The 16628-nt window shown below is 38.2% G+C and overlaps 1 protein-coding gene across 2 annotated transcripts in view; it reads right to left on the bottom strand.

Moving 5' to 3' along the window:
• Nucleotides 1–4455, bottom strand: part of RNF212B (ring finger protein 212B) — a 37103-nt gene extending 32648 nt beyond the window's left edge. For both annotated transcript variants that reach the window (XM_040476674.1, XM_040476675.1), the window contains exons 1-3: nucleotides 4087–4455; nucleotides 1960–2060; nucleotides 150–202 (exon numbers count right to left, since the gene is read on the bottom strand). In XM_040476674.1, the coding sequence (XP_040332608.1) occupies nucleotides 150–202; nucleotides 1960–2059 (153 nt within the window). In that variant the 5' untranslated portion in view covers nucleotide 2060; nucleotides 4087–4455. The remainder of the gene's footprint in view (nucleotides 1–149; nucleotides 203–1959; nucleotides 2061–4086) is intronic.
• Nucleotides 4456–16628: the final 12173 nt, after the last annotated feature.

Raw genomic sequence — 16628 nt, 5'->3', positions numbered from 1 at the left:
CTTTCTTTCTTTCTTTCTTTCTTTCTTTCTTTCTTTCTTTCTTTCTTAAAAATTTCAGTGCTTAGTCACTCATCAACTGTACTCTTTGTATACTTCCTATAGGCCAGGAATGGGATAAAATGGTTTGTGGTTGGAGAAGAAAAACTTACATTATCAGAAAGAGCCAGATGCTTGCAGGCAGTTCCACAAACAGCACATTTTTCTAAGGGGGGAAGGGAAAAAAATGTTCAGTTTTTACGGTCAAGAGGTATGTTCTTCCTAAAATACATGGTAATAGCCAAGTAGGCTAGCAAGAAACAGGCTCTTACTAAACTTAGAGTATCTTTGTGCTACAAAAGGACACCTTGAGCTCTGTTCTCAAAATCAATATTTGCAAACTTGTATGTTTTTGACAAATAAGGCTTTCACACTGTACCTCTACCCATTTCCTCTTTATACATTCCCAATTTTCTTCTGCAGATGAAGGGCAGTTCTAACCCCCCAGCAAGTAGTACTAGGAAAAACACAAGAGTACTAATGGTTTCGGGTGTAAGTTGCTCTTTTTCCCCCCACCTACCTGACAGTGGGCACACTGTAGATACTATAAGAAACCGAATTATTCCTGCCCTGTTCTCACTTTGCTAATTTGCTTGGAACTTGCTTTGAAGCTCTCCTGCTCTCATTCTCTAATTAATCGAATCTGAAAGAATAAAAATTAAAATTCTTAATCTTTAAGTTGAAATTTTAGTGGTGTTGGTTATTGTTAAGATAAATGCCATGTCAAGAGAAAATATCACATGGCAAATGCTTTACCGAGACAAACCTCTTCAAGGTGAGCTGCTGTTACCATAAAATGGTTTTGTTACATTAGCAGATAACTTAAAAGGGTCATGAGATCCAACAAGAGAAAAACATCTTCAGAGGCTAGTAACCTCACTCTTCTTTCCTTGAGGACTAAAGGTTTTTCCCAGCCTTCCCTCCATATTATTGCCAGAGTGAGCTAGCAAGTAGGAATCATTCTTCTGTTTAAGAAAAACACAAAACAAAGAAATTTCCCCAGCTCTCCATCACCTGCAGGATAAAGTTCAAGCTCTTCAGTTTTGTATGTAATACCCTCCCATCACCTGGCCATTGCCTACCTCTCCAGCCTCATCTCTTAACCACTTTTTTCTTTATTCTCTATGCTCTACCAATCCCCTGCAGTATGGTTTTATAGTGTGGTATGTATGCCCTTACACACGATGTTCTCTTAAACTATAATGATCTTCCCTGCTTTATCTACTTGGCAACTCCAGTTTATTATTCAAAACTCTACTGAAGCAACAGCTCTTCTATGAAATCTTCCCTAATCAAGCATTTTGGCATTAAAAAAAAAACCCTCAAATTCAGGTCTAATTTCTAGACTTAATCACTGCAGGAACTTGGTCAAATCACTTATCCTATCTGAACCAGTTCCTTATTTGTAAAATGGGTCTACTAATAATTACCTCTTGGAATTGTGGTAAGGATATATAAAATTTGTACATGTGGAAAATATTTTTTAAACTGCAAATGTATCACTGTCACCACTATTATCATCTTCATCATCATCATCATTTCTAATCAAATTGATTTCACAGGCTAGACCATTTCCCATTAGAATTACTCTTGTTATCAACCAAACTTTCCCCAATTCCTATTCATTACTGTTATTTTTTTTTCTCTTTTCTCTAATTAGTCTGATAACCTTGGCTTTCCCTGCCACTTGTCAAAACACTGGCAAGTACCTTTTGGTGTTCAAGTAATAGATATTCCATTTGCTAAATCATTCTTTATCAATGGGTGCCTAAAATTTCCATAATCAAGAGTTTCCTACTGTATCTATACAACCTTTGGCCCAATATGTGATTTTTATCCCAAGTCACACAGAGAAATGGCTAATTATTATTACTAGGTTAAAAATATTTTTTGCCTGAATTTGAAAACAGTTAAGTCACTCACCCAGAGTCACACACTTTTTACAAAAAATATGGCCACAGCTGGTGACAAAGAAATTGTCTCCATCTTTTCGAAAACACCAGTTACAGTGAAACCAATCCATTCTGGAACAGATAAAGAGAAAGATTAAAAATAACCTGGAGCATTATATAATTATAGCTGTTCCAAAATCTATGTAACAATGTTTGCTTAGCTTCTGTTATCTTTTGGAGATGTAGGCACTATTACTGTGGGTATTCCTGTTGGTTATAAGGAAGTACATATATCACTGAAGTGAAAAAAGCAGACTACAAACTCTGCTATACAGTTTTAAAAAAGAAAAAATATATATATTTAGAAAAAGTATATACATATGTATTTAGAAAAGTAATGGGACAATGAGATTTTTTTTTTTTTGAATGGTGAGATCATGGGTATTTGTGTGTGTGTCGCCTTTACACTTTTTCCCCCCAAATTTCCTAGATTAATTCATGTACCAATTTGTAATCAGAAAAAAAACTTTTTTTTTTATTAAAAAAAAAATTTTTTTTCAACATTTATTTATTTTTGGGACAGAGAGAGACAGAGCATGAACGGGGGAGGGGCAGAGAGAGAGGGAGACACAGAATCGGAAACAGGCTCCAGGCTCTGAGCCATCAGCCCAGAGCCTGAGGCGGGGCTCGAACTCACGGACCGCGAGATCGTGACCTGGCTGAAGTCGGACACTTAACCGACTGCGCCACCCAGGCGCCCCAGGAAAAAAAAACTCTTAAAAAAAAAAAAAAAAAAGAACGGTCTGTCAGGGGACCTCTTGTGGCACAGTCAGTTAAGCATCCGACTCTTGATCTTGGCTAAGGTCATGATCTTACAGTTTGTGAGTTTTAGCCCACACGTGCACGTGTGAGGAGTTTTAGCCCCTCTGTGCTGATGGTGAGGAACCTGCCTGGGATTCTATCTCTTTCTGCCTCCCCACCCCCTGCTTGTACTCTCTCTCTCTCTCTCTCAAAATAAATTAAAAAAAAAAAAGAAATATTTCTTTCCTAATAATTCCCTGTGACACAGTAAGATGGAACAAGGAGGAAGTACTGGACCAAATAATAGAAGATCTCATATGAGCCACTTGGGACATATTTTATATAAGGGAAACATGGTTTGTGAATGATAATGTTGTCTCAGCTTATACACTTTCCCTTCTACTCTAAGACTCAGAATCATAGATCTGGGAGGGACTTCAAAAATCATTTCACATTTTATCCAATACCATAATTTTTCAAAAGATATACCTGATGTTCACTGAAATTTAATGACTTGTCCAAAGTTCCATCTTTAGTTAATGTCAACTCTAGGATTAGAACCTGAGTCTTCTTACTCCCTGTGTCAAGTTCTTGCTACCACATCAAGTACACCTTGGTGTTAGACATGGCACCCATACATCCTATATTTTCTGCCAATACTAATTCCATATAATTGGTGAAATACATAATTACATTAATGTGACTTTGTAAGATTTTAAATGAAGAAATTGACATATTAAAAATACATAATTGAGCTGATACACGCTGAGCTGCAATTAGTTCATACGTATAATGAATTCACATGTTTAATTCCAAGAATATGTTATTTAAGAATATAACATTAGTTTGATTTCCTTTAAAATTACATTAGGAAAATAAAACAGAAGGTAACTTTTTTCCCCCACCTAAGTATTTTCTTTAAAAAAGTTTTTAAGTAGTTTATGGAAAGGTTTGCTACAAGAATGATGGCTCGTTTGCACCACCCTTTAACATTTTTAACAAGATTCACGATAAAATCTTGCTGAATAATCGGTTCAGTGCAAGGGCATTACACAGAGCCATGCGCTTTAGGTTTCCATTTATTGCTCACAATACACTAACTTCTATCAGGAGGGGAGTCTGAAGTATTGCTGAAAAGGCCCCACTATCTATATCCGGCTTTGTACAAGGGCAGCAACAACAATGTTAATCAAATAGGTTGGCCCTTATAAGAAGGGCAGTTAAGCGTTTGTGAGGACAACGCTTGCCGGTTTTCAAGGGGGTAGGGGGATTTAGCAGTCTCAAGACCAGTAGTTCTTTTCTAACTACATTCCCTACCCGCTTGGCCGCCATGATTTTATAAGCCCTGGTATCTCACCTAAATCATCCAGTTCTCCTCACGAAGAGCTGGAAAGGGCGGGAAAATACACAGCAAGCCTGGCACCTGCGAGAGGCAAGAGGCTGGGCGTGGCCCGCGGCAGCGTGCGCGAGCCCTGGGCGGGGCCCCGGGCGGTGTGCTAAGTGAGTGGGCGTGGCCTGGTGTGGGCGCGAGGCGTGGGCAGAGGTCCCGACTGCGTACTGGGCGCAAAAGTTGGGCTCTTGGTAGCCGGCAAGAGGCAAGAGCGCTTGCCTCTCCTTAGTAGCCGAGGAAATTTTTCTTCGTTTGAGAATGGGAACAAGAAGAATATGGCCTAATCCCATTCAGGTTACTGTGGAAACGGGGTAAGAATAAACTTAATAATGTTCCTATAGATAATAACACACTAGAAAAAATTTGGTCACAAAGCAGATGAAAGCTTCAACCAGTATTTTTTAATGAAAGAAAATAATGGGTGTTTGAAAGAATAGTATAAATCCGAAATAGAAAAGTTATAAAGTGATATGGATAGAGAACAGACATTAAATAAGAACTAACAATGGACGCCTGGGCGGCTCACTCGGGTTGGCTATGGTTCATGAGTTCGAGCCCCGCGCAGTGCTCTGTGCTGACAGCTCGGAGCCTGGAACCTGCTTCAGATTCTGTGTCTCCCTCTTCTTTCTGACCCACTCCCAGTCACACTCTGCCTCTCTCTTTCTCTCTCTGAAAAATAAACATTAAAAACATTTTTAAATAAGAAGTAACATATCAGGAAAAAAAATTATAACTTTTTTTCTGAAATAAAAAAATGAGGAAAAAAGCACAAGTAAGGGCTGAAAGGAGAATAGTTTTTCTTTTAAAAAATACAAGGTTTTAGGAGAAAGTGATGGATATGGAAAACAAGCAAAAGAGATTTTACACACAAACTCACGTACATTTATTCCCCCCCAAAAAACCAGAGTGCAATGTATCAGAACAAATGTTTAAAACAAAACTTGGAACAAGTTTTCCTGAAATAAAATAAGACTTAATTCTACATACATACTGTGTATAGGAGAAAACTGACCCAGAACAGTCAAAACCAAAACATTTTCTAATAAAACGATTCGTCTTAAAAGTAAGGAAAACCCCTTTGAACATCCAGACAAAACAGTACAAGTCACTTATAAGGGAAAGAAAAATAGACTGTCATCAGACTTCTCTACAGTAGCATTTTATGCTACAAACAGTGAAAAAGCATTTTCAAGATTTTCAAAAAGAAAATACGACCCAAGAACTTTCTCCTTATATTTTTCTCCTTACGTTGTGTTCAGGTATAAAGGCTGCTGACAAAAAATGAATGTGAGCTTTTCGTGAGGAATCCACTAGTGGTTCTCAAACTTTTTGGCCTCAGAACTCCTTTACATTTTGAAAATTATTGGAATGCCTGGGTGGCTCAGTCGGGTAAGCGTCCAGCTTGGGCTCAGGTCATGATCTTATGATTCATGAGTTCGAGCCCCCCATCGGGTTGTCTGCTGCCGGCACAGAGCCTGCTTCAGATCCTCTGTTCCCCTCTCTCTGCCCCTCTGCTGCTCACACGCTCTCTCCCTCTCTTTCGAAAATAAACATTAAAAAAAATATTGAAGGCCCTCTTGCCAAAAAACTTTTATTTATGTGGATTGTATCTATCAATATTTACAGTATTAGCATTTAAAAAAATTTTTTTTCAACGTTTATTTATTTTTGGGACAGAGAGAGACAGAGCATGAACGGGGGAGGGGCAGAGAGAGAGGGAGACACAGAATCGGAAACAGGCTCCAGGCTCCGAGCCATCAGCCCAGAGCCTGACGCGGGGCTCGAACTCACGGACCGCGAGATCGTGACCTGGCTGAAGTCGGACGCCTAACCGACTGCGCCACCCAGGTGCCCCTCTTTCTTTCTTTTTAAGAGAGAGAACAAGAGAGAGCATGGGGGAAAGAGGCAGAGGAGGAAGGGTGGGGAGAGAATCCCAAGCAGGCTCCGTGCTCAGCACAGAGTCCAGTATGAGGGTTGATCCCATGACCCTGGAATAATGACCTGAGCCGAAATTGAAATCGAAATTGAAAGTCAGATACTCAAGCCCCTAGTCTTTTTAATTTTAAAGATTCTAGTAGGTATGTAATAGGTCCTTATTGTGATTTAATTTGTGTTTTCCTCATGACTAATGATGAGGAACATCTTTTCATGTGCTTATTGGCCATCTATGTATATATTTTTGGTGAAGTGTCTGATTCTTTTGCCCATTTTTAATTGGGTTGTTTATTTTCTTATTACTGGTTTTGAGAATTCTTCATATATTCAGAAGAAACTCTTTTATCAAATATATGCCCAGTTTGTGACTTGTGTTTTCAGTCTCAGAATAGTGGTTTTTGAAGAGCAGAAGGTTTTACTTTTGATAAAGTCCAACTTATCAATTTGTTCTTTTATGGAGCACTTTTTGGTGTCATATCTAAGATATCTTTGCCTAACCCAAGCTCACAAAGATTTTCCCATGTTTTCTTCTAGAAACTCTAGAAATCTGGACTATATACTTTTGAATTTGTAATCAGGAATATGATTCACTTCAAGTTAATTTTTTTAATGTTTATTTATTTTACAGAGAGAGCAAGCGAGCAGGGGAGGGGCAGAGACAGAGACAGAGACAGAAAATCCTAAGCATGCTCCGCACTATCAGCGCAAAGCCCGACATGAGGCTTGAAACCAAGAGCCATGAGATCATGATCTGGGCCAAAATCATATGCTCAACCGACTGAACTACCCAGGCACCCCTCGAGTTGATTTTTCTATATGGTATGAGCTATGGATTAAAATTCTTTCATGTGCATGAGTGTGTTGTTTTGATTTTGTTTTCTGCATATGGATCCAATTGTTCCAGCACCATTTGTTGAAAAGATTATCTTTTCAAAAAAAAGAAAAGAAAAGAAAGGATTATCTTTCCTCAACAAAATTGTCAAAAAAAAATTAGTTGCCTAGGGGCACCTGGGTAGCTCAGTCAGTTAAGCATCTGACTCTTGATTTCGGTGCAGGTCATGATCTCATGGTTAGTGAGTTCAAGCCCTGCATCAGGCTCTGTGCTGACAGTGCAGAGTCTGCTTGGTATTCTGTCTCCCTCTCTCTGCCCCTCCCCCAGTTGCTTTCTACATCTCTATCAAAATAAATGAAAATAAACTTGAAAAAATTAGCTGTCCATAGAAAACAATTCCATTTACGATAGAATCAAAAGGAATAAAATACTTATGGGATGCCTGGGTGGCTTATTTGGTTAAGTGTCCGACTTCAGCTTAGGTCATGATCTCATAGTTTGTGAGTTCAAGTCCCGCATCAGGCTCTGTGCTGACAGCTCAGAGCCTGGAGCCTGCTTCTGATTCTGTGTCTCCCTCTCTTTCTGCCCCTCCCCAACTCACGCTGTCTCTCTCTCTCTCTCAAAAATAAACATTAAAAAAAAATTTAAAAAGAATAAAGTTGGACCCTTACTTTATGATATATACAAAAATTAACTAAAAATCAAACAAACATCTAAACATAAGGGCAAATCTTCATGGCCTTGGATTTGGCGATGGTTTTTAAATACGACAAAAGCACAAGCAACAAAAGAAGAAATGGATAAGTGGGACTCTATTAAAATTAAAAATTAAGGGGTGCCTGGGTGGCGCAGTCGGTTAAGCGTCCGACTTCAGCCCGGTCACGATCTCGCGGTCCGTGAGTTCGAGCCCCGCGTCAGGCTCTGGGCTGATGGCTCGGAGCCTGGAGCCTGTTTCCGATTCTGTGTCTCCCTCTCTCTCTGCCCCTCCCCCGTTCATGCTCTGTCTCTCTCTGTCCCAAAAATAAATAAACGTTGAAAAAAAAATTAAAAATTAAAAACTTAAATTGAAAAATTAAAATTGAAAACTTTTGGGGGCGCCTGGGTGACTCAGTCAGTTAAATGGTCTGACTTCAGTTCCAGTCATGATCTCACGGCTCGCGGTTTGAGCCCCGCATGGGGCTCTGTGCTGACAGCTTGGAACCTGGAGCCTGCTTCAGATTCTGTGTCTCCCTCTCTCTTTGACCCTCTCCCGTTCATGCCCTGTTTCTCTCTATCTCTCAATAATAAGTAAACATTAAAAAAAGATTAAAAAAAATTTAAACTTTTGTGTATCAAAGAACACTACCAAGAGAGCAAAAAGGCAATCCACAGAATGAGAGAAAATATTTGAAAATCATATAATCGATTAAGGTTTAATATCCAGAATGTATAAAGAACTTCTACAACTCAACAACAAAAAGGCAACTCTGTTAAAAACAGAGCAAATGAGCAAATGATTTGAATAGACATTTCTAAAAGGAGAGATACAGACAGCCAATAAACACATAAAAAGATGCTCAATATCATTACTCATTAGGGAAATGAAAATCAAAACCACAATCAGATAACATTTCACTTCTATTAGGATGACTATTTTTTTTTTTCAAGAGGAAAACAGTGTTGGGGAGGATATGGAGAAATCAAAACCCCAGTATATTATTGGTGAGAATGTACAAGATGCCTTTGCTGGAAAACAATCTGGTGGTTTCTCAAAAAATTAAACGTATAGGTACCCTACCATATGATGCAACAATTCCACTCCTAGGTATATGCCCCAAAGTATTGAAAACAGGGACTCACCAGATACTTGTACATCAATGTTCACAGTATTAATGCAGCATTATTCACAATAGCCAAAAGGTGGAAACAACACAAGTGTCCATCAACAGATGAATGGATAAACAATGTGCTATATCCATACAATGGAATATTATTCAGCCATAAAAAGGAATGAAGTTCTGATACATGCCACAACATGAAGGAAACTTGGGAACATGCTAAGTGAAATAAGCCAGATATAAAAGGACAAATATTGTATGATTTCACTTATATGACATATCTAGAATAGTCAAATTTATAGAGAAAGTAGATTAGAGGTTGACATGGAGCGGGAGGAGAGAATGGGGAGTTACTGTTTAATGAGTAGAGTTTGTTTGAGATGGTAAAAAAATTTGGAACTAGAGGTAATTGTTGCACAATGCTGTGATGACACAACTTTAAAAAGAATACCACATAGATGCAGTGCTCTTCTCATCACATCAGGAAGTTAACGATATCCACAACAAACTGGTGATGTTAATCTTGTTGACTTAGTTAAGGTAGTGTTTACCAGACTTCTGCCTTCAAAGTTCAAATATTATCCCCTTTCTATATTCCATAAAGTCGGGGAGACGTGGTTAAGCACCACCTCCTGTAAGGAAGAATATCTACATACATTATTTGGAATTCTTCTATAAAGAAAATGTATTTCTCCTCCACCATTCAGTTATGTTTTCAGTCATTTATTTATATTAATATAGACATATCTATGTTTATTTTACACTTTTTGGATTATAGCAAATACTACACTATTTATTGTTCAAATTATTCCATTTGGATATTGGGGAGCTCTTTCAGGTTGATTCCTTCAATCCTCTGAAACTCCTTTCCTTTCTGGTATCACAAGATGCTCCAGACTTTTGTGTTTTCCTTGTACCAGCTCTAAAATCAGACATTTCTGGGGTGCCTGGGTGGCTCAGCTGGTTAAGTATCCAATTCTTGATCTCTGCTCAGGTCATGCTCTTATGGTTTGTGGGTTTGAGCCCCGTGTTGGGTTCTACGCTGGCAGTGTGGAGCTTGCTTGGGATTCTCTTTCTCTCACTTTCTCTCTGCCCCTCTCCCACTCACTCTCTCTCTCAAAAATAAACATAAATTTAAAAAAATATTTAAAATCAGACATTTCTCCAGGGATCCTTGGTTTCTTTCATTGGAGATTGGCATTTTGAAACCAAAATCTGAGCACAAGGTGTGACCATTCCTGTAGGAATGCCAGTGCTTCTAGGCCCTCTCAGTGGACAGGCCTAGGTAATATATGTATGTATACTAATTGATGTATGCACACATTTCTTTCATTGTTTCTGTCTTTTTTTTAATGTTTATTCATTTTTGAGAGAGAGAGAGAGCGTGAGTCGGGGGGAGGGGCAAAAAGAGAGGTGGATAGAAGATCTGAAGCAAGCTCTGCGCTGATAGCAGCAAGCCCTATGCGGGGCTCTAACTAACTCAAGATCATGATGCGAGCAGAAGTCAGAGGCTCAACGGACTGAGCCACCCAGGTGCTCCTGTTTCTGTCTTTTAATCTATGTATATGAAGTTAAACACAAGTTCATACTGATGTCTCCAATTCTAATTCATTACCACAGAATTCATTCTAGGCTTACTTTCTTCCCTTCTTGCTTACTTTCTTCCCTTCTTTTTTTTCTGACAGTGAGAACCTTGAGAAATAAATTTACCAGCTAGAGTGCAGTGTTTATATATAGTATGTGGGCCTTTTTTGATACTTGAAGTTTGATTATGGACTGGTGTTAGTTGATACTAAAGAATTATTGTTAATTTTTTAGGTATGATAATGACTTGTGGTTATATAAGAAAATTTCCATATTTTTAAGATTTGCTTCATAAGATATGTAGGGATGGAATGATATCTGGAATTTTCTTTAAAATATTTCAGCAAAGGAGAACAAAAGAAATAAAGGAGGAAAGTATGGATAAAGCAATTGGCAAAATCTTGATAATTGTAGAATATGGGTAATGATCCTGGGATATGGGAGTTCACTGTACTCTTCTTTCTGCTTTTGAGTATGTTTGAAGTTCTTCATTTTACAAAATGTTTTATTACTGTAAATTATATTTATTTTTGGTAGGCAAATTATTTACTTAGTGAAAATTCAAAAGTTATCAGAAGATATACAATGAAAATTAGTCTTCCTTTTCCCCTTGTTCCCAGCCACCAAATTCTGACTTCCAAAGGTATTAATAGTGTTGGTTCTTGTGTATCTTTTCACAGATGATTTCTATATTTGCAAAAATATGTATATATTCCATTTTCACACACACACAAATAGTAGCATACTTTATATCCTATTCTATACCTTTTTTAAACTTTTTATAATTTCAGACTTATGGAAAAGTTCATAGAATTTCTGTTTACTTTAGTTCTGATTCTCCAAATGTTAGCATTGACCACATTTGCTTTGTTATTCTCTATTTTTATTTTTTTCTGTTCCATTTGAGAATAATTTGCAGGCATAATGCCTCATTACTCCTAAATATTTCAGTGTATATTTCCCATAAACAAGGGCATTATCTTCCATAAACACAGTACCATTATCAAAATCAAGAAATTAACATTGATATGGTACTATTATCTAATCTAGAAACCTTACTCAAATTTCACCAATTGTCCCATAAATGTCCTTTATAGAAAGAGAGAAAAATTGTTTTTCTATTCAGAATCATATGTTGCATTAAAAAAATTAGTTGTCCGTTAAAAAAAATTAAAACACAAGTTTATAAATTGGAAAGTGAAAACCTATTGCCCTTGATCCTATTCCCCAAAGACAAACATGTTTGACAACCTTTATATAAATCCTTCCAGAATTTCTTTCAATACATATACCAACACAGACCACACATATATGTTATATACCTTTAAACAAAAATATGAAATTATACATAATACCTACAATTTGTTTTTAGTTAATATTTCATTTTTTTATATATCATTCTTAAAATTTTTTTTAATGTTTATTCATTTTCTGAGAGAGAGAGAGAGAGAGAGAGTTAGGGAGGGGCAGAGAGAGAGGGAGACACAGAACCCTAAGCAGGTTCCAGGCTCTTAACTGTCAACACAGAGCCCAACGCAGGGCTTGAACCCACGAACCATAAGATCACCACCTGAGCTGAAGTCAGACACTTAACCAACTGAGTCACCCAGGCACCCCTTTTGTATACATTTTATAAATATATCTTGAATCCAGCATCTTTCCATTTTTACCACTCTTGCTTTCTTTTAGTCTCCCTTTATTCCTTGTTTTGATTAATTGCCTCCTAACTGCTCCCTGCCTCTGGATTTTCCCAACTCCATTCCATCCTATGGCTGCTGCCAGATCCAATCACTCTTCTGCTTAAAATTGCCCAACATTTTCAAGATCATTTACAGAGCATGGCACTCATGATCTTCACGATCTACATTTCTTTTTGCATCCCTCAATGTTTGGTCACCCTGCATTTCAATCACACTGAATTTAATTCAAACAGTTTGTGCAAACTGTTTCCTTTGCTTGGCATATCTTCCTCATTAAATTTTATTCATCCTTTCAGACTTAGCTCAAAAATCACTTTTTCCAGATTCCTACTCTGGCCTGCCCACAGAGTGGAACTCCCAGAGCATCCTGTGCATATCTCTATCATGGCCCTTGTCTCACTGTGCTATCATTGTTCACTTCTCTCTCTCTCCAACCAGACTGGGACTATATATATATTCACTTTGGGATTACCAGCCCTTCTACAGTATCTAATATAAGTAGTAGGTATTTAGTAAATACTTGATAAGTGATAGAATATGAAAAGAAATTATCAGGTGTTATCTTGCTTCCAGACTCACTTTAGCATACTCAAACAGGATATACAACTCAATGGGAAAAGAGAAATTTAGGGGTAAAATGAGAACATTGGTGATTATATAAAGTTGCCACCATTTGCAGGAAAAGGCTCTGTCTGGCAACTGAATTATTCATTCAATAGATATTTCCTGAGCAAATGCTACAGGGCAAGCACTATTCTAGCCCCTGGGGATATAGCAAGGAAAAAAGATAAAGTCCTGGTTCTCATGGAGTTTGCATTCCACTGGAGTTCTAGTGGGGCAGTTGTATCTAAGCTCCTACTGTATCCCAAGCAGAAAGCTACATGGGGATAGGGGAAAGGTAACAAAGACATAAGAGATATTATCTGTCCCTTTAAAAAGCCTGAGACCTAACAAGGGAATCCAAATGTATATATACTACAAAGCAGAATATTGATCATTTCCAAAACATTAATTTACCCAGTCAAAAAATAATTGAGTTTGTATATTATGTACCAACTGGATATGGTAACAGATATGCTCTTGCTTTCAAGGCACAGTATAATAGGAGAAAAAGACATGTATTTTTTTAAATCTCACAAATAAATATATAACCATTAAATACATTAACTATAGTCATAAAAGACAAAACCCCAGGAACTATGAAAGCATATAATTCAGGAAGGCTTCCTTGAGGAAGTGTGGAGTGCTGTGGGAACACAGAGAAAGGAGAGGTCAGGTTAATTCAGACAGGTTTCCAGATGAATAGATATATGAATGAGCCTAAAACAATGTGAAAGTTTCATCCTACAGCAGGAGGGGGGTAATTCCAATCAAAGGGAAAGCATCAGTAAGGATGTCAATATGGGAAAGTACAGGGTAGTCCAGTGTGATTGAAGGGAAGAGTGAAATGGGACATAAAGACGGATGGTGAGACAAAGATGTTATGAGGAAAAGCTGGAGAGATGAATTGAAGCCACTAAAGACTTTAGACTATATTTTCTATATTTTCTTTTTTTTTAATGTTTATTTTTTATTTTGGGGAGTGGGGAAGGGGCAGAGAGAGAGGGAGACAGAATCCAAAGCAGGCTCTAGGCTCCAGCTGTTAGCACAGAGCCATATGCGGGGCTCGAACCCATGAACCCCGAGATCACGATCTGGGCCAAAGTCGGACGCTTAACCGACTGAGGCATCCAAGCGCCCCTAGACTTTATTTTCTAAGCTAGTGGTTCCCTTGAGCAATAAGCAGATCCATTAAATTAGAATTAGATCCATTGAATTGAATTTGGTGGGTGAAATGAAGATACGCCATTGCACGAAGTTGCCACCAGAGGGTACCATAGGAGAAGGTCTACCTGAGAAATTATTGAGCACTTCCCCTATGCCAAATATATATTTCCTCAAGTGATTGTGGTGCTCACTTAGCCAGCCGTAGGAACCCCTGCTTTATACAGTAGAGAACCATCAGAGGCTTTGAGCAGGAGAGAAACATGATTAATCCCATATTTTGTAATTCTAAGGACAGAATGAAGGGATGGATGGTCACAGGAAGGGAGATTAGTTGGTAGCCTATAGCAGCGGGACTAGAAAAAGAGAAGTTCTGGAATAGGGCAGCAGCTATAGAATAAGAAGACAGTTGTGAGACAATTTTCAGAGGCAGAACCAACAGGACTTGGTTACCAATTGGATATGGGGCTATGAAGGGAAAGGGAGGGAAAAAGATGAAGGTTTTAGGCCTAAATTATTAAAACCATGATGCTATGATAGCAAGATGTTATGGCCATGGCTGTAAGTGGGAACACAAGAGAGAAGAACAACTTTGTCTGGGGGAACTTAGAGGAGTGTGGTTTTGAAATCAATGACTGGTATGACCTGTTGGGGCTAAAATTAGGGCTCATAGCTGGGTCCTCTATTCTCACTCTAAGCACCTTTTTTGAGTATATGAATTGTAACTTTTTGGAAGCTTTCTTCTGCTCCTTGCATCATCTATGTTTTTTATTGTCTGTGGCTTTCATGATAGAGCTTTCCTCAAATGCTCAAGGATCCTTTGTTGGGGAGTCCATGTAACTTGGTTCTTGGGAGTCCAGAAAGCTATGGACTTCAGGAGGAAAGAGAAACACCTAAAGTGTCTGTATCTAAGGCCCTTTTATTATGGAGTGTTCTGCAAGGAAACAGAACCAGTAGGGGACGATGGATGGATGGATGGATGGATGGATGGATGGAGATAGAGGCATACCTAGTTGTATTGCACTTTGCTTTATTGTACTTCATAGGTACTGCATTTTTTACAAATTGAAGGTTTGTGGCAATGCTAGCGTCATTTTTTCCAACAGCATTTGTTCACTTCTTGTCTCTGTGTCACGTTTTGGTAATTCACACAATACTCCAAATTTTTCATTATGATTATATTTGTTATGTGATCTGTGATCATTGATCTTTGATATTACTATTATAATTGTTTTGGGGGCATCATGAACAGCCCTCAAATAAAATAGCAAACTTCATTGTTAAATGTTGTGTGTGTTCTGACTACTCTACTGACTAGCCATTCCTTTATCTTTTTAACCTCTCCCTGGACCTTTCTATTGCTTGGGACACAATAATATTGAAATAAGGCCAATTAGTAACCTTACAATGATCTGTAAATGTTCGAGTGGAAGCAAGAGTTGCACATCGCTCACTTTAAATCAAAAGCTAGAAATGATGAAGTTTAGTGAGGAACACATGTCAAAAGCCAAGATAGGCTGAAAGCTAGGTGTCTTATTCCAAACACTTAGTCAAGTTGTGAATTCAAAGAAGAGTTCTTGAAATTAAAAGTGCTACTCCAGTGGACACAAATGATAAGAAAGCAAAATAGCCTTATTGTTTATATGGAAAAAGTTTTAGTGGTCTGGATCGATCAAACCAGTCACAACATTCCCTCAAGCCAGAGTCTAATCCAGAGCAAACCCCTACCTCTCAGTTCTTTGAAGACAGAGAGAGAGCTGAGGAAGCTGCAGAAGAAAAGTTCACAGCTAGAAGAGGTTGGTTAATGAGGTTTAAAGAAAGAAGCTGTCTCGATAACGTAGAAGTACAAGGTGAAGCAGCAGGTGCTGATGTGGAAGCTGCAGTGAGTTATCCAGAAGATCTAGCTAATTAAAGAAGTGCCTTTAACTTAAATTTAAAATTTAAAACTGGCTATACTAAAAAACAGATTTTCAATGTAGGTAAAACAGCCTTATATTGGAAGAAGATGTCATCTAGGACTTTTTCTAATGTTTAGTTATTTCTGAGAGAGAAACAGACAGAGAGCAAGCAGGGGAGGGGCAGAGAGAGAGGGAGACACAGAATCGGAAGCAAGCTCCAAATCCTGAGCTGTTAGCACAGAGCCTGATGTGGGGCTCCAACTAATGAACTTTGAGATCATGACCTGAGCTGAAGTCAGATGCTTAACCAACTGAGCCACCCAGGCGGCCCACCATGTAGGACTTTCATAGCTAGAGAGCATCATATGCTATAGAAAAATCTTTTGTAAAAAGATGAATCAATCAATGTAACAAACTTCATTGTTGTCTTATTTTAAGAAATTGACACAGCCACCTTCAGCCTTCAGCAACCACCACAGTGATCAGTCAGCAACCGTCAACATCAAGGCAAGACCCTCCCTCAACAAAAAGATTATAACTTGATGAAAGCTCAGATGATGGTTAGCATATTTTAGCAATAAAGCATTTTATAATTAAGACATATACATTGCTTTTTAAATATATAATGCTGTCACACGTAATAGATTGCAATGTAGTGTAAATGTTAGCTTTTAGATGCACTGGGAAATCAAAAAATTCATTTGACTCGCAATATTTGCTTTACTGGAACCAAACCCATGATATCTCCAAAGTATGCCTGTATGGATATAGGTAGTGGTAGACGTCTAGATAGAGACAGAGATAGAAATAGGACAGAAACAGAGACAGAGATGGAGGTTTATTATGATAAATTGGCTCATGCAATTATGAAGGCTGAGAAATCCCACAATCTGCTGTCTGCAAACTGGAGACCAGGCAAGCTGGTAGTGTAATTCAGTTAGTCCAAGGGCCTGAGAATCATGGGAGGCAATGGTTAAAA

Source organism: Herpailurus yagouaroundi, unplaced genomic scaffold, assembly GCF_014898765.1.
Source record: "Herpailurus yagouaroundi ecotype Mexico unplaced genomic scaffold, PumYag 141, whole genome shotgun sequence".
Lineage (NCBI taxonomy): Eukaryota > Metazoa > Chordata > Mammalia > Carnivora > Felidae > Herpailurus > Herpailurus yagouaroundi.
This window is presented reverse-complemented; position numbering and strand designations above follow the sequence as displayed.